The following is a 20,286-nucleotide window of genomic DNA, read 5'->3' as shown; positions in this document are numbered from 1 at the left end:
CACCTTTAATGTGTGAAAAAGACAACCAATCATGTGGGGGGAATCATGTGGGGGGAAGCAGGGTGGTCACCTGTATCCGTTGTGTGCTGGCCCCAGGCAGCCCTTATAGAGAGGGGAGGGAGGGGAGTTGAGTCGGTTCTGTCGCTCGAGTTGTCTCTCCTTCATCTTTTTGGGCTGTGGCTTACTGTATGTCTCCTCTCTGCCGATGTAGTTAGACATCCCATAAACAGGGATGATTTCTGAACGACAGAAACAAATAGAAGTCAGCATAAAATCACACATTTCAAATAATGTAATTCTTGATTCTGCGAAACCCTCCTGTGGATGTGGCAGTAGCATAAAAGCCAGTCAGCATGTCCTTACCTGGATCCCCGTACATGGGGGGGAGGTGGTGCTGGTAGTACTGGTGGGGGGACAGGTCCCCGGGGCTGACAGGGGGGTAGAACGAGTGAGAGTTGGGGATGAAGTGGGGGTGAGTCAGGTAGGGGGGGAGGTGGTGTGTGGTGGAGAGGGCCGGAGAATAGGAGGGAGGGTAGCATTCTGGAGACTGGGGGGTCACCACCACCCGGCGGACGCCTGTGTTGTCCTCCAGAACCTGCGGGAGACACGGACGGAGAGACAGGGAGATGAGTGTCGGAGGGAGTCACAGGGAGCCGCCAACAGAAGCCGTGGAAATGTTGCACACACTTTTGGGCCCACAAATCGTGGGAGGTCAGCAAAGTGCACGCAGTCTGTGACCGATGTATACGCTGTGAGACGACGGTGTACTTTTATTATAGTTCCAATGTGATATTTAGTCATGTTCTAGAAGATAATGTATAGAATGTAAACGATAGGACATCGACCTCTATAGTTTCTACATACTGTTACTCACATGTTCACCTTATTGTATTCTAAAATATCCTTGTGTGAATTATTTTCCGCCCTGAGTTTCTCTCTCATTCTATTCCTGCTTTACAAACTGAACTTCCCTACGGGGATCGATAAAGCTCCATCTTCTCTTCTCAGAGTTAAGCTGATATCACAGGTTTCAATAGTTCAACACTATATTGACTACGATGAGAAGATTGATACCACTCCTTTTGCTGTAAAACGAAGCATCGGCCAACAGGTATTCATGTGTGTCGGCAGATGCATAAGCAAACTGTCAAAGTCGTTTTTTTAAATTGTTAAAGTCTTTGTATCTATTTTTAAAAAGCAATTTCTCAAACATTCAAAGGTCTTCGAGCACCTGCTCCTACAAAATGATGCTGTCAATCATTTGCTCGTGAGCAGGTGCTCCGTCGGTCAAATAGTGGATATCTAATAAAAGAATGATTATCATTATTACTTTAACAAGCGAGACATTGTGCGAAAAGGATGCGATGGCCCTTCGAGCCGCCATGTTGCCTCAGACGGGCTGCAGATTTCAATAACAACACGTTTCAAAGAGCTGCCTCAAATTAACATATATTCCTTAAGTGTATTCACTTTCACGGATAGGACACACACACACACACACACACACACACACACACACACACACATTCCAACTATTCAAACGCTTTCACAGGCCTGCATTCCAAGCACACACACACTCCCTGCAGAGAGGGGAAGTCATCTGCTGGTCCCTAACAAAAACAACAACACACACACACACACACACACACACACACACACACACACACACACACACACACACACACACACACACACACACACACACACACACACACACACACACACACACACACACACACACACACACACACACACACCAACAACAATACCCCAAAACCCCAACAGTGAGAGGCAACAGACTCTGTGCCAGAATACGGCAGACAGAAAGAAAGAAGAGAGAGTATTAGAGGGCGTCGGGGGGGGAGGGGGAGGGTTACTAATCTGAGTGAGAAAAGCGAAAAAGGGGGAGAGGAGGCCCCCGATCTGCGCCTCGGCTGCAGAGGAGGAGAACAGAGTGTTTACAGGAAAACAGGGGCAAAGTTCCTGCAAGAGAACATGTGGACCGACCTATCAACCCACGCAACATTTACAAAGAGACACACACACACACACACACACACACACACACACACACACACACACACACACACACACACACACACACACACACACACACACACACACACACGCTAAATCCATCTGCCAATGCACGACTGTCCACCACCGCAGTGTGTTCTCCATCCATCCCGGCATCCCATAAAAACCTTCAGTGTCTGTCTCCCTTATCCGGCGTGTTTATGTAAGAGTGACAGTGTTTCCCGCTCACTCTTGGCCCGGTCCCTACTCACACACACACACACACACACACACACACACACACACACACACACACACACACACACACACACACACACACACACACACACACACACCCACACACATGCAAACACACACCCACGGTGAGCCAATGACCTGACTTCCATTGGCATATGACCACGGGCCCACCCAATGCAGACCACAGATGCACGTGTAACCCTATACGTGTGCGGACAGACTCTTGAGTCTTGTTGTTTGAGAGACCCCTAATCCCCCCCCCCCCCTCCCCGACACGGCAGACCGCACCGTCGCTCAACTTATAATGTCCAATGTCAGAAGCGCCAAGGTAAGGATCTGCACTTTGGAGACGTTTCTCATCGTTCTGTTCTCGTGAGGACATAATGAAGAACACACATGCTCACACACACACACACACACACACACACACACACACACACACACACACACACACACACACACACACACACACACACACCACACACACCATGTACACATCACTTCAGGGGACATTACATTGACTTACATGCATTTCCTGTAGACTTATCCTAACCTTAACCTAACCAAGTCTTCACCCTAAAATTAATGATCCCCCTTATGGGGACCTCCATTTTGTCCCCATAAGGGAGGCGAGTCCCCACACGTGACTATGTAAACAGATTTAGGTCCCCACAAGTATAGTAATACTAGACCACACACACACACATAAACACACACACACACACACACACACACACACACACACACACACACATAAACACACACACACACACACACACATAAACACACACATAAACACACACACACACACACACACACACACACACACACACACACACACACACACACACACACACACACACACACACACACACACACACACACCACCAGAGAGAGAGCCCCCTAACACCCAGAATGCAGCACATTCCTGGAGGAGGCTGCCTTGTGGCTGCCTCTAAACTCCAGGACCAGGGTCGGGGTAAAGCCTGGAGCATGCTTCCTGTGTAGTTAACAAGTCTTCTATCCTATTGAACACTTCATCCAATACAACACACAAACAAGTGAAAGACTTTCAGCCAGTTGTGCTTCACTCAGAAAACGTCTTGTGTCATCTTTATTTGCAATGCAATCAATTCTGAGCAATTCATTTCAATTTCATTTTTCTCACCGCTCAACTGACATCTAATAAGACTTCATATATTTGTGTTGGAAAGATGTAAATGATGTCAAGTGTGTGTACTTATGACTTACTTTGAACTAATACAAATGTGACTTTCAGAGTCCATATTAGATCATAAAGAAAAACACCGATTAATGAAATGCAGTCGCACACTCTGTGTCGGTCTGCCAGGAACACATGACGATCATAAAAACATGTCTGACACGATTAGAGTGAGGAGAAACACACACACACACACACACACACACACACACACACACACACACACACACACACACACACACACACACACACACACTAACCTGTGAGATGTATCCTGGGGGGACGTGGATGGGGGGGATTGACCCATGTGGGGACATCATGGGGACCTCAGCAGGACCTGCAAGGAAGGAGAATCGTTATTTATTTAACCAGGCAGCTCGAGTACATTCCCATTTACATGTGTCAATCAACAGGATCAACACACACACACACACACACACACACACACACACACACACACACACACACACACACACACACACACACACACACACACACACACACACACACACACACACACACACACACACACACACACACACACACACACACACTGAGGGGCCGGCCGCTGTGGTGGGACACAGATGTCACACTTCTCCAGTGAGTCAACTTGTATCATATGTACATGCAGCCATTCCTTTCTTTTTACTTCTTGGCACAGACTTAGGAGTTAGGACTTAGGAGATGATGATGGTGATACATGTTGGAGGACACGACGGCTCACTGAGAAGGAAACCACCGCTCAGCAGGAGAAGCGAGAGGACCTAATAGAATTAGCAGGTTTAAAAGGATGTTGACTTTTCCACAATCCATATCTCCGCCTTCAAAGCAACTCTCCAGCGCTCTCTCCCCTCTGGGGTGCGGTGGAGGTCCGAGGAGGCTGGTAGAGTCATTGGGACCCCGCTGGGATGGCTGGCCTCCGGATAAAGCACACTGCACTCACACACACACTCTCACACACTCACACACACTAGGCCTTTAGTCACAAGGGAGATTATCACGGTCAGTTTAATATTTTAAAACCTGATTTTGATAAAGTTATCCTTTTTAATGATCCTTTCTCTTTACCTTTCACTTGGTCTCCTTCCTTCACCACTTTCTCCTCCATTCTTCTTTCCCCTCCTTCTCCATCCCTCCATCCCCATTTTGAGCAATTCCTCCTGCATGACCCTCCTAGTTCCCCTCCCTTCACCCATTACTCACATCCTTCCCTCCCTCCTTTCATTTTAAATATTACTAATTTCATCCTTCCTTTCTTTCCTCCTAAGTCATTTCCTGCGTTCATAAATCACCTCTTCATAATCATCTCCTCTTTCCTTCCATCTCTCCATCCCACCTCCGTGACCGCTCACTGGCTGAACACACAGGCAACAGCACAGTACACACACACACACACACACACACACACACACACACACACACACACACACACACACACACACACACACACACACACACACACACACACACACACACACACACACACACACACACACACACACACACACACACACACACCTACGCATACAGTACACAAACTGAGCAAAGTCTGCAGTGTGGACTACTGTGTGTGTGTGTGTGTGTGTGTGTGTGTGTGTGTGTGTGTGTGTGTGTGTGTGTGTGTGTGTGTGTGTGTGTGTGTGTGTGTGTGTGTATAGTGTGTCGGTCTCAGGTATGAAGAGACAGACCTCTCTCAGTCCGGTCTGCTCCCCTACCGTGGAGACTATGAGTGGATATGAAAGTCCTCATTGAGTAGAAGGTCATAGCATGGGGAACACACACACACACACACACACACACACACACACACACACACACACACACACACACACACACACACACACACACACACACACACACACACACACACACACACACACACACACTGCCCCTCTGAACCACCTTCCATCACTGCTCATTTAGCACACTTTGTCTCTCACACCATCACCAATATACACACTCCTACGATGTGTCTCTTTTTCACACACACACACACACACACACACACACACACACACACACACACACACACACACACACACACACACACACACACACACATACACTCTCGACAAACAGACGTGTGTTTGGACAGTCTCTGCTGCCGCTCTGCTTTTCACTCAGCAAACAGCAGCATTCCTCTGCTCACACACACACACACACACACACACACACACACACACACACACACACACACACACACACACACACACACACACACACACACACACACACACACACACACACACACACACACACTGCACATTCCCATCCCTGGCCCCCAGGACTGGACCCAACAGGCCCAAATACCCCCCATCCCCTCCCCAAAATACAAGAAACTCTTTGTCCTGCTACCCTTCTCACACACACACACACACACACACACACACACACACACACACACACACACACACACACACACACACACACACCCTCTCTCTCTCTGCTTCGGTAAGTCATATAGCATAAGCCTTTTTGCCATTTAGAAAAGCTCAGGATAAGTGAACGTGTGGACTCAAGTGGCTTTTATTGTGTGTGTGTGTGTGTGTGTGTGTGTGTGTGTGTGTGTGTGTGTGTGTGTGTGTGTGTGTGTGTGTGTGTGTGTGTGTGTGTGTGTGTGTGTGTGTGTGTGTGTGACGTCACTCTCTGGTCTTGCCTACAGCTTTGCCCTTTAAGCCCCACAAACAGACTCAAGACTTCCTCTGGCTAATCCTGCTGGAATCCCAGACAACCCAGCTAACAAACTACACTCTCCCTCCCTCCCTCCCTCCCTCCCTCCCTCTCCCTTCTCATCTTCCATCTGTTGCTTCTTCCGCTTCCGACTACCGGATAGGTCAGGCCAGATCAGTTATGAGGTCGTATCCTGCATGTGTGATGACATGTATTACTTAAGGCAGTGGTTTTCAATAATGTTCCCCCTTTGAGCCACGTACCCCCTTTGAGCCACGTACCCCCTTTTAGCCACGTACCCCCTTTGAGCCACGTACCCCCTTTTAGCCACGTACCCCCTTTGAGCCACGTACCCCCTTTGAGCCACGTACCCCCTTTGAGCCACGTACCCCCTTTGAGCCACGTACCCCCTTTGAGCCACGTACCCCCTTTGAGCCACGTACCCCCTTTTAGCCACGTACCCCCTTTGAGCCACGTACCCCCTTTGAGCCACGTACCCCCTTTGAGCCACGTACCCCCTTTGAGCCACGTACCCCCTTTGAGCCACGTACCCCCTTTGAGCCACGTACCCCCTTTGAGCCACGTACCCCCTTTGAGCCACGTACCCCTGATCAGCGCACACACAATGGTTAGGGAAGAAAGGCCTATATAAAGAGGTACAGCTCAGCGCTGCACCATCAGTGTCTGATTCATTAAAACAACAACAGTAACTGAGAAACACTTAAATGCTACATTTCAAATGTTTACAATCCATCACTAAACTCTTGGCAAACCAATTTTAACATCATGCAATAACACTAAGACGACATTAGTAGCTTTGAACTGATCTTTTTAATAAGTTGTACTTAATGTAGTGAAACATGGGCTCGTGCTTCACTGAGGACCTTTGTCATTCTGACAGGAGGCCACTGCAGTTATTACACTTTGCGTTTTGAAACATGTGTAACTCTGTTCATATAAAACCCACACTGCTCAAACTTCCTTACTTTTCCTAAAATTAGTATATTTATTTATTTTGGGGCGTGGGGAATGAAGAGAAAAAGATATATGAGCATTTGATGAGCATGGGATTTTGACCCCTCATATATGCTATACTTTGCGGCCACACGCCGTTGCCAAGCAACGCTTATTGTTTAGGTCCTTTGAAAAGCAGGCAGTCATATCATTAGCTGATAGATTTGGACATAAACGCGAGTGAAGTCTATACGGACGTGAGAGAGAGAGAGAGAGAGAGAGAGAGAGAGAGAGAGAGAGAGAGAGAGAGAGAGAGAGAGAGAGAGAGATCAGATCAGCTGCTGCTGACGGAGAACACGCAGCTCTGCATGATCACAGCTCGTCCGCTGTGACGGACCGTTGAGCGGAGCAAAATACACTAAGAGTCAGACCTAACACACTTGGCTAGTTTATGTACTCTGGAACTAGCTAAACTAGTTATACATATATGTATTCTTTACTGTCGGGTCACTCATTACAGGTTCAGCGAGCTGCACGAGCCTGACGAGCTGTCGGGAGAGGGAGAGGAAAAGAGAGCACCCCGGTTATGATGTTCTGTCTGTTCTGATTACAAAATGCCTTAATTAATGACTTGTGAATGAATAGTTGTTGAGGAATGTTGTTTGCAATTTTTAAGAGTTTTTAACGTGTAAATCAAAAGGCTGGAAGACAGTTTACTGCAAGAGACATTAATGAGATGATCTCATCGTAATCTTGTCGATTAAAAGATGTCCTGAAATAACATTGTGAACTTGATTTAAAGCAGAACACGCTGCTCCAGGTTTTATGGTTTAAATAACAAACAAATATAACATTATAATAAATCCATGATTAATCTGATCCTCGGTGCTTTACAGAGGCAGGCCGAGTTTGCCATCTGCTCTGCTATCAATATTTAAACTATTTCATACATATTAACACCACTAATGGAGAGTTATACAAGGTGTGGAAAATCGCTACAAACACATCACTTTAAATTCCAAAACTTCAAAAGCACATCTGTGGCTCAACAATCCTGCCGTGGTGGTGGTCACTGACGTGCGCTCATTCTGAGGGTGAGGGACTCGGGCACATATCTGTGTGAGAGCCGCTTTCTAAAGCAACTAAGACGACCGCAGGAATGGTGATGAGTTGAAGTAACAACGAGACACAACAACAACAACGCTGACGCACAGGGGGAAACGTAGAAAGGAGAACGGGCAGGTGTTAAATGGAAAAACAAGTTCACCGAGAAAATACATTGTGAAGTACAAAGAACCTAAGCTTATTGTCGAAGAAATAGAACAAGCTATCGCACAAACACCACATTTTTCAGCATCAAAGATTTATTCAACTAATATACACATGTCCATGGTAAACATCCTGTTTGATAACACACACACACACACACACACACACACACACACACACACACACACACACACACACACACACACACACACACACACACACACACACACACACACAACCTCAGTCAACTAGACAACCTAATATACTCGACTCCTCCAGCGGCCACACATACATGGATGCACTGTTCATACATGCAGAGACAGAGGACATGATGCAACGTCTCATCAGATGTTTCCCATGATGCAGCTGTCAAATACAGCTGCCACTGGGCCCCCGAAGCACAACACAGACACACACACAGAGAAAGAGTCCTGGCCTCACACACACACACACATCTATTGATCCGCAGAACTGACACAGTGTGTGTGTCGGTTTGTGTTCTGTCCGTGGAACTGAAGCGGCACTGAGTGAAACACTTTCAGCGCCGCCGCACATGTGGTCGCCACATTGAAAGGAAACGCAGACCCTCTCGGGAAGGGAAGGTGTGTGTGTGTGTGTGTGTGTGTGTGTGTGTGTGTGTGTGTGTGTGTGTGTGTGTGTGTGTGTGTGTGTGTGTGTGTGTGTGTGTGTGTATCAGACCGAAGCAGCCAGTTTTTGAGCTGACCTACATACAAAACAACTGGACTCAGATGGATCTCCCGAAAACACAGACCATAAAAAGAACATAGCGTTACTAAATAGACAGACTTAGGAAAAAAAGTACAACACACACACACACACACACACACACACACACATACATCTAGAGGGGCTCTGATAGGGTATACAACGGTGGTGTGTGTGAAAAGGAGTAAACGAGGGAGAAAGAGAAGAGAGCAGCGGAGGAGGAAGGCTGAATGTGAGGACTCGTTTGCTCGCTGTGTCGACGACTCAAGGCTGGCTCTGCCTTGGCGAACCATCTGTGTGTGTGTGTGTGTGTGTGTGTGTGTGTGTGTGTGTGTGTGTGTGTGTGTGTGTGTGTGTGTGTGTGTGCGTGTGTGCGTCTGGGTCAGTTCTGACGTGGCATTGCCTGGAAGTTATGTAAGCATCAGCAGGGTAATGTTATCTGTCCTCGGAGCACCAAGAGAGAGACACTCCCACGACAGCTTCCTCTGCTGCCGGGCCAACACACACACACACACACACACACACACACACACACACACACACACACACACACACACACACACACACACACACACACACACACACACACACACACACACACACACACACACACACACACACACACACACACACACACACACACACTGTAGAGCATGGGCTATTGTCATATTTAAGACATACAAATAATACAAATCCCTATAGATCCTGGAGTCTCATAGAAGCCCTGGGAGAGAAAAGGAAACAGAGGACGAAAGAAAGTGGTGCATGATGGGAGGTGTAGTGAAAACAAAGTGTGGAAGAGAGAGAGGATAAAAAAAGAAGAGGAGACAGGAAATATGGGAGACAACTTTAAAATAGCACTGTGTACTGTATATATACACATCCCGGACTGGTGCTAAACACACACACACACACACACACACACACACACACACACACACACACACACACACACACACACACACACACGCGAGCCCTTTGGCCCATCTCCGGTCAGTCAAGTCCGGCGGACATCTTTGCCGGGGGCAGGGTGAGGTTCAGTGATGGAGGAGGAAGTGCGGACTTCCTGCGCTGCCCTGCCTACAGCATCGACACCAACACTGCAGGGTGACGCAGGAATAACACATGCACAGATGCATTCACAGCTGATGGGCTGGATATGCACGTAACAAAAACCTATACGCATGTGCATAAAGAAACACACACACACACACACACACACACACACACACACACACACTTTGGATCCTGACTGTGCTGCAATTTGTGCGGGCTGCTGATTTGCGGTGGAATGTAAATCATAAGCCCCATAGTTGCTCGGTTTGAACACTGGGTGGGTGTGTGTGTGTGTGTGTGTGTGTGTGTGTGTGTGTGTGTGTGTGTGTGTGTGTGTGTGTGTGTGTGTGTGTGTGTGTGTGTGTGTGTGTCCACATTCCTCAGGACGAGTGAGCCCCTCGACTTACAGCCTCCAAGCTCCAGGTTGCGTAACGGTGCCATAAGAGAACAAGGGGAGAGCGCTCTCAGCTAAAGCGGCTGATGGAACGATGGAAGCCATGACGACTTCATCAACATCTGACATCAGCGTATTGTAGAGAGAAGAGGCATCGCTATGAGGCTTGTGAAAACAGAGCTGTATTTTACTAGCCCACTGGATCGTTCTCAAATTTCAAATCAAGCATGCTTACTATGAAATGAACTATAAAGTATTAAGCCTTTTGCAACAACAGTGGCAACATCGTTCCACCCTGCTTGTGCAAAATCACCCTTCTCAGCCGAATGCTGTATGGGTCTGACGGTCGAGGTGTACTGCCACTCAGAACTGCCAGACCTGAGCATTAAGTGCTATTATTAGTATTTCCCCAGGGGAAGTCAAAGTCTGTGGGTTCCTTGTCACTGATTGGCTATAGAGGATTACATTGTATTGATTATATTACCAAGAAGTCATCCATCCATCTAACATTTATGATTTTAAAGTCATATGAAACTAAATCTGACAGTTAATGCACACAGAAATAAATATGTTTCCTATTCATCATTCAACCTAAAGGCCGTCATTAAATCATTAAAAAGGAAAGCTATGTTTCCAGTGAAATCATCATTTTATTTCTGTGCTATAAACCCCTTCAAACGACAGTTGTGGATTTTATGTTCGGAATAAGCACTTCATAAATCTGGAATAGTTTGGAAGATTTTAAATTAATGTGTGGTGCTTCAAGTAATAAATGATTCCTCTCATATGAATCTCCAGGTCTCCAAAACACTTTGAGAAACATTGGCATCTTTTAACTTTAAGATTATTTATGTATTCAGGTCGGTCCCAATGAGCTTAAGCATTGCTGTTTTTTACAAGGACCAACTGGCCAAGACGGCAGCAGCGCTTAAGTGTTTAACACTCAAAAGCCCCAGTGCACATGTGCAAGTTATTATAAACCTAACACTCTTTTCTTTGAATTTCTAAAACATATATTTAAATCCAAAAGGTGAGCTTTCTCCCGAGATGAGACACACCCGATTCCTGGGGGACAACTCACGACATAGGATCATCAAAAGCCAGGATATAAAAAATATTCTTCAACAAAGTGACCAACTTTGTCCTTAAGAGGTTTTTATTATTGATAACTGTTTAGTTCTTCTTCTAAATGACTTTTCAACTTGTTTCAAGGGGTTACATGTCTTACACAGCTACCTCTTATCCTGGCCTGATCGCTGTGCACACGGTCCTCAAGCATACAAGGCCTAGATCTGTGTAGTGTTCTGGTGGCAGCCTGGGTGCGTGCCCACACCCCCACCCAGATCTCTCCGGTCTCCCCACCCAGAGGAGGGTGCTGCTGGGTCAGCTCAGGAGGAGAGCAACGTCTGGAGGGACACCGAGCCCAGCCGTGCTTTGTTCTCAACATCCTAACATGTGCAAACACACACACATTCCTTCGTAACCACACACTCGTATGGGCACAGATGTACAGGGCTCACACTGACCGAGATCAACGCCTTTCATAACCACAGAGAAATGCCCTGATTAACACCTGGGCACATGGACATACCGTGTTATGCTGACATCGACACACACACACACACACACACACGTTTTTACACACTCGTAGAACACACTGACATTGGAATAATTTACCCTTACAAATATCGCGGTCGCCTCGGCAAACAACACATGAAATCAAATTGGTCACACGCAGCTATAATACACTTGCAAACCCAGACATAACAACTCTGAGTAGGACACACACTGACTCACGCCCTAGATCTGTGTCCACTGTCAGTTGTATCACATAAGGCTATTATCGCGCTCGCCGATATTATTGTTCCACTTATCGCTCTTGCTTTTCACGGACGTGGACCTCTGACATACATGTGCAAGCATGCACGTGCACAGTCAAATATACGCAATCCAGACACCGATGACTCACTGTGTCCATTCCCTAATCAACTCTACTTGTCTAGAAAAAGAGAGGGGGTGAGAGAAAGGGAGAGCGAAAAAGTGCAACAGCTGTTGGTGTGTAAACAGGCCCAGAGTCCAACAGTCGTTGCCCGCTCTCCCGCCCTCGCTCGTTTCTCCACGACGTACCGAGTGCTCAGACCTCGACCCGGGAAGTCACGGCGACGCTTTCCGTTACCTATTGTTTTCCCTCTGTGCACAATCTGCTTCATTCGTACCCAGCTGTGCTCCTCTCCCTCCGTTCTCCTCTCATGCCCCCCCCCCCCACTTTCCTCCTTCTATCTCTCCACATGTTAAAGTGGGGCATTTCTGTTGCATGAGTCACAATCTGAACCGCAAAGAGGGGAGAAAGTGGAGAAGGAGAGAAGGGGAGAGGAGAAGTCGTGTGAATCTCAGTGGAAAGAAAGAAGGAAAGACTGGAAGTCCACGATTAGCAGGGGCTTTCCCCCACTCCTCATCGCTGAATTCAACTGCCCGTGTGTGCAAGGGGGAATGTGCACGTTCCACGGCGACGGGTGATCAGACAAGCAAGGAAATAATAATAATATATTTAATTTATATAGCGCTTCTCATCTGCCAAGACAAATCTCGAAGTGCTTCACAACAAGGGATACTGATACACTTTGAGAGATTAAACAAATAATTGTAATAATAATAAGAAATCAAAAAATAAAATATAAAATAGAGTACAAAAATAAAAGTCGGCGATAGCGATAAAAATGGCAGTACTCCGGGTGTACCATGCTCAAAGTTTATTGGAAATGCATATAAATGGAACGGATTCTGTGTAAATGCTAAACGGGCGATACTTGGAAAGTGAACACTAACTTGTCTTTCAGTTTAACAACTAGTTTCTCTACCAGTGCCTCCAATCAACCTCCGTGGTTAGGCCTTCCCATTGACTGATTGACCCCCCCTCCAATCAGATCAGAGCTAAGCAAAAAACAAAGGGGCTTCCCTGTGAAATCCAAACACACATGATGTCAACAATCCCATGTGTTTTCCATGCAGCTGTGCAGGAGGGATTAGGGACGGAGAGAAATGTTCATTTTGTAATCCTACTTTCCTTTTATGCATCTTATCATCACCACCGCCGCAGCCCTTTGTGATATAAAAAAAAGATTCAACCGCTAAGTAAGTGGAATCAGAAACGCTGCATGAGTAACATGTGGACACGGTTGAACATTGTAAAAAAGGGCCCTGGAGTGTTACAATGAGGTTTAGTTCAATTTCAGAGAACAGCACGCAAACCTGCAAAACCCAGCTGGAGTTCTGAGTGGAGGGTTGGAAAGTAAAAAAATCTGAAAATACTACGACAGAGAAAAAAACAAGAGACAGGACGGCAAAGAGTGAAGGAGAACGAGAGGAAAAGAAGGAGAGAAGGAGGGCCGAGGGAGGGAGAAGTGCTCCAGCTGTACCCTGAGCTTCAAGGGAGCCAAGCATTTCATCCCTGGAAAAGCTCTCTTTCTGGAAAATTCTGCAAGCTCTCTCCTCTGCACAGCTGCTGTTCACACACACACACACACACACACACACACACACACACACACACACACACACACACACACACACACACACACACACACACACACACACACACACACACACACACACACACACACACACACACACACACACACACTTTCACACAGCCTGACATACAAAGACAGACACAGTATTCTCCAGAGTTGAGCCCACTCTTCCCAACCAACATCCAAAAGCCATCCCACCCCAATGTTGCCCTTAGTGGGTCGGTCCCAATACGGCCTTTCTAAGAGCTGGCAGACCGGACCAAGTCAGCAGCAGAGGGGTGGCTAGGGTCATCTCGTAGAGGAAGTGGCCTCGCCCGGGAATGCATGGCAACAGACACGACCAGACCTGCAGCGTCTGATTCTCTCTCACTCACTCTTTCTGTCTCCCTCCCTTTATTTACCTTCTTTCATTCTATCCTTTCATTTCCACTCCATTTCTTTCCCCCTCCCTCCCTTCCTCCTTCTGCCTTCTCATGCCTGACAGTGTGAGGGCATTGAGTTTATTACTGAGAGCTGGGCAGGGCATACAACAACAATCAACTCTCTCTCTGCCACACACACACACACACACACACACACACACACACACACACACGCACGCACGCACGCACACACACACACACACACACACACACACACACACACACACACACACACACACACACACACACACACACACACACACACACACACACACACACACACACACACACACACAGGTCAAGCTCTTAACTACCCTGTGCCAAATTAACCAAACCCATCCACCCTGTCCCTTTGTTTCTTTAATACTGGATACAAGAAAGACTGTGGTATGCCACACACACACACACACACACACACACACACACACACACACACACACACACACACACACACACACACACACACACACACACACACACACACACACACACACACACACACACACACACACACACACACACACACACACACACTTGCACACACACAAACCGTGCCCAGAGGGACCACATTCCAGTGCACACCACCTGGACTGAGAGGCGTTCCCATGGTGACCACTTTGCCAAATCCAATAGGACATAACTGAAAATTAAAAACACACACAATCGCAATAAACACACCTTCAGGAATGGTTTTACAGTTGGCTCCAGGGTGTGAGACTTGAAGGCAAGTCCTCTGCCCAAAAAGATATTTGGCTGGCTTACAAGCATCTTCCCTACACACAATACCTCCCCCTTTGTATATGATCCACATCTCCACCATGCGTCCCTCCACCCATCCCATCACCCTTTATTCCAGCAAAGAATATTCCATAAATACAGACTCAGCCGTCCTGAAGTTTAACCAACTTTTCGAGAGTACGAGAGAAATAATGTACAGTTTTAAAAAATGTAATTCCATTTGCCAAATGTTTAGTATGGTTTATTGGTCTGATCGAAACAAGAAGGGAGCTTTACTGTAAGTATTTAGAGCAGGTTTCAATATGTGTGATATTGATACATGAAAAAACGTACTACGTCAAATCTGGTACATTTAATTCCGTTATGGGTTGAGAAGAATCCACTGCTTCCACGCTAAATGAAACAATTGGAATTTCATAGACGATCGCAAAACATTGGAATATCTATATCTGCTATCGGGAAAAGGCGTTGTTTTATACGTTGTTTTTTGACAGGGTTTTTACAAACCAGTCGGAATATAACATAAGCAACGTTAATGTTATTGTCCGCATGTCTGGTAAGGCGACATGGACACAAAGCCTGTCCATTTAAAGCACTAAACCAAAATGCAACACACTAATCGGTTATGAGGTTTATCACACCTGGGGCTCAAATATAATTGCTTAATAATTACACACTCCTTTATTTTTCTAGGCACACCCATTAGCACTCACACAAACTTCCACAACCTTGCAGACTTTGTATTGTACCGTTGTGATGAACAATGTAATTTTAATTTGACGAAATAAGGGGGTCCCTAAATTCTGATCATTTCAAGACACAAACTGTAAATCCTTTCAGCTGACACGCCAACTACGGAACATCATCCAGACACTGAACTAGCACAGACATGTTCAATCCAGCTCCGTCCCATACGGGTGGGTTTTACTGCGAGTTAGAAAAGTTCCACGCTGAAACGGGACCGTCCAAAACAGGACTCTAATTAAGCCCTTCTGAACATAAATGTATTTGTGTCTTCCCCCCAGCTTGTTTAGAGCCATCTGGCGTGGTGTAAACACAAGCCGCCTGATTCCACCATATTTCTCTAAGTGGTCAGAGCGTAGATGAGCACACTTTGGGAGAAGACTGCTTGTGTAGTGATGCGGTGAGATGGACAAGAAGAAGGAAGAAACTGAGACAAACGAAATGAGACAAAAATAGATAAAGGGACAGAGAGGCCGCCGGTTGATGAAAGGGCAGAAAAGTACAGGGTTCATCCCAGTTCCCTTCATCGCCTCCTCATTTCCTATACTTGCTAAGCCCCTCCCACTTAAGAAACGGGTAACGGTACGTCCACACAGCAGCTTTTCAAAAATCTTGAAAATCTTGGAGCTGGGCGTGTCTGAAAGCTTGGGGATTTTTTGCGAGCAACGCGACCAACAACCAATCACATGAATGTCCCGCCCCCGACATACAAAGTAAAAAACCCCGGGGATTTTATGCGAGCAATATATATATATATATAAACTCCCCAAACAGGCGAAAACCTACCAGTTTCACCCACTGCCTCTGCCACCTCCCTCCATGCCTGGTTCCTCCGGTTTGTATCCCGTTAATAGTTCTGGGCGTAAAGAACCGGGTGATTTGCTACCGTAATTTCTCGTTTGGAATATGAGGAAATGAACTGCGGTCTGGTTCTCCCTGCTTACACGCGGTTTGATTGGCTAGCGCTTCTACTGTCAGATTTGCATAAACGTGTTTGATTGGCTGGCGCTTGTACTGTCAGATTTGCATAAACGTGTTTGATTGGCTGGCGCTTGTACTGTCAGATTTGCATACACGTATTTGATTGGCTGACGCTTCCAGCTCAGCTTCAAAAGTTGAACATTGCTCAACTTTTGAATCCTAGACATCCTGGAAATCTTCGCTTCGCTCCCCCACAATGCAGTTCGGCGAAAAGCGAGGCAAAGTGACGTCATCCCCATTCAAAGTCAATGGGCAGAGAAGCGTTGGAAGCGGTGGAACATTCGTCTAAAGCTGCCGTGCGGGCGTACCGTGAGAGGTGCAAGGAGGAGGACACACGGGTCATCTGAATTGACGTCAGTTACTAATCAGACACTAAATGTGCATGATTTGAATCTGCCTTTATCAATTAGGTTATGATAATGCCTCGTTATGTTTAATGACAATAACTGGCCAAAGCCATTTTGTTGAATATTAAAGTCGCTCACATTACAGCTATCGTCCCCTCCGGCTGATACATAATGATGGCAGCATTATCACAGGGTGGAACTGGTTCAGTGCAACTGGTCTGTGGATCAGAGGGGATGTTGGTCCAACAGATCAATTTGCTTCGGAACAGTGGTCCTTCGAATATTGTGCGGTTACTATTAAAATGATGCCAATGCACAACTTAAAGGGGAAATGGATCATCCCTCAGATCTATTTTAAGCATAAACCAAACTTTAATGCTTGATAATAGAAGAAATAGATGTGAAAAACTGGATAATATTTCACCGCAGTTGTTGTTTGGTATTGGTGCTAATTGCGAACACCAGTAGTGTGATAGGGGAGTATCTTTCTAATAATAGACTTCTGACTTTGGCACTTAAGTGTATTCTCCTCCTTAGCAACTCTGAGCAGAACAATGTCCTTTCAGGAGCTCAGAGAGATAACAGAATAAGGACGAACCCACAGTGAGAGAGAGAGAGGTGAAACACAAACCAGACCATCAAATGATTCACACTCTGCATGTGTGTGTGTCATCTGGACAGAGAAACGAAACATGTGCACACACTGCTGCAGGAACCAGATCACCGGGTTCACTGGCAGCTTCCACCATCACCATTGTTTGCTTAATAAAAAATGACCTGTGTTCACCGGATTGCAGCCGAACATAGGACTACATGTCCCTTCGTGCAACTGCAGCATTACATGACGAGGCAGACGCTGTTATCCAAAGCATGTCGTCCCTGTGGGGATTGTCCACAGTATTGAGTATTACTGTGGACAATCCCCACAGGGACGACATGCTGACTGCAGTGGGGTTTGAACCTGTGACCATCTGTTCCCAACACCACGGCTCTACCCACTGCGCCACACGCCTCGCAGTGCAGCAGTCAAAATGGATTTGTATGCATTCTGCATCCACAGTCAGTAGGCGGAGTGGGAGTCAGTGTGTGCCGGTTGAACTGTTGTTGATGTAATTAATTCAGATTACTGCTGAAGATATTTAATAGGGTTATTATCCATAGTGTGTGTAGTTTGTTAACAAAGGGAAAACATAGCCAAAAAAATGCAAAGTACAGATGAACCTCTTGTCGACTACTCTCTTGAGATGTTGTGCATGTAGTAGCTACATCCTGTTCGTCCACCAGAGGATGCCTCTTGTTATAAATATCAAGCCAATCAACTGTTGACTATCCTTAATCTCAACTAAGCCCAAACTCTCCACAGGACGCTGTCGCCGCTGCCACCCATGCCTCATGATGTCACATCCTCCCTGGCAGGGCTCAGCATCCTGCTCTTCACCCCCTGGCCTCATCATCCCTCATAAAAGCTCAACAAAGAGCAAACAACACAGTAAACCAACACAGCCTTGTAAAACACACACACACACACGCACACACACACACACATTAACACACTCACATTCCATAGGAGGGTGCTCACACCCTCTGGAGTCTTGTCCTTTGATGTGAGTGTGGGAAAGCTCAGGGGAATGGTCTTAGTGGGGGAGGGAGAGAGAAAGGGAGAGGGGGAGGGTGAAGGAGGGTGAAGTGTGTATACATGGGAGCGACCCAGTAGAGACGGTGTGAGATAGACTGGGTGCAGGAGGTCGGGGGGCGGGGTCAGTCGCAGCTGACCCACGGAGCGCCGAGAGGTCAGGCTGATTAAACTGGATAGACGCTGACACACACGGTGCATGCTGGTTAACAGAGTGGTACCGGACGAGATGTTGTTCTGATTGATTCACAAAGAAACATTACGTTGGCTACTGACTCGGACAGGAAGCAGCTAACGGCTAGGAAAGCATATCCGCAAAAATAGTCTGAACACTTTTCTACACTTCAGAGCAAACATGAATTATTCAACCGTGCAGATTGCCGCTCTAAGCAGGGTGTCTGTGCTCTGAGGTTATGGAATTTGTTAATACAAGTCTGTGTCCAAATAAAAGAGCATAATGCCGCCAGTAGCATTTAGTGGTAGTGTGCTTAATGAGCGGTACTTAACATCAATCCAACATACACAATACGCACTTTGCTGCTCCAGGTCTGCTAAGGGGGGGGGGGGGGGGGGGGGGGGGGGCAAGGGAGAAAGAGAAGAGAGCAGAGGAGGAGGAAGGCTGAATGTGAGGACTCTTTTGCTCGCTGTGTCGACGTCTCAAGGCTGGTTCTGCCTTGGCGAACCATCTGTGTGTGTGTGTGTGTGTGTGTGTGTGTGTGTGTGTGTGTGTGTGTGTGTGTGTGTGTGTGTGTGTGTGTGTGTGTGTGTGTGTCTGTGTGTGTGCATGCGCGCACCGCAGTGCAGCAGCAGCTAAACAGAGGTTACTTTATATAAAAGCTGGTCCCCGCTTGTGCCCTCACTGAGGTCTCTGTAACCTCGCTCTCTGTCACACACACTTGCGCATAAGTACGCCGGAGTGCAAACACACACGCAGGCACACAACTACACAAGCAGGCACACAACTACACACGCGGGCGCACAACTACACACGCAGGCGCACAACTACACAAGGAGATCTGGGGCTCTGAGGTCTCGGCACGCCTTCAGAACACACTGCCACACTCCACCTCTCGTTACACCCAGTGACCTCCTCCAGATAGAGACGGAGAGAGAGAGAGAGAGAGTGTGTGTGTGTGTGTGTGTGTGTGTGTGTGTGTGTGTGTGTGTGTGTGTGTGTGTGTGTGTGTGTGTGTGTTCAAACACGACCCCAGGACCCCAGCCACCCGCCCAATTAACTGTCGTCGCCTGTTTTGAAAGGCCCCAAAACAAGTCCCCACAGATACACACTGTGCTTCGGATGCTAAATGTTGCGAGCAAGTGCGCACA

The 20,286-nt window shown here is 46.9% G+C and overlaps 1 protein-coding gene across 1 annotated transcript in view; it reads right to left on the bottom strand.

Annotated features, from left to right (window-relative positions):
• The window catches only part of fndc3ba (fibronectin type III domain containing 3Ba), a 130,090-nt gene that overhangs the window by 71,225 nt on the left and 38,579 nt on the right, over nt 1-20,286 (bottom strand). The window contains exons 4-6 of the mRNA XM_034110916.2: nt 3,757-3,833; nt 364-595; nt 71-239 (exon numbers count right to left, since the gene is read on the bottom strand). Coding sequence (XP_033966807.1) covers nt 71-239; nt 364-595; nt 3,757-3,833 — 478 coding nt within the window. The remainder of the gene's footprint in view (nt 1-70; nt 240-363; nt 596-3,756; nt 3,834-20,286) is intronic.

This window comes from Pseudochaenichthys georgianus, chromosome 22, assembly GCF_902827115.2.
Source record: "Pseudochaenichthys georgianus chromosome 22, fPseGeo1.2, whole genome shotgun sequence".
Taxonomy (NCBI): domain Eukaryota; kingdom Metazoa; phylum Chordata; class Actinopteri; order Perciformes; family Channichthyidae; genus Pseudochaenichthys; species Pseudochaenichthys georgianus.
The sequence above is the reverse complement of the archived record's forward strand: the minus strand, read 5'-3'. Positions and strand labels throughout refer to the sequence as shown.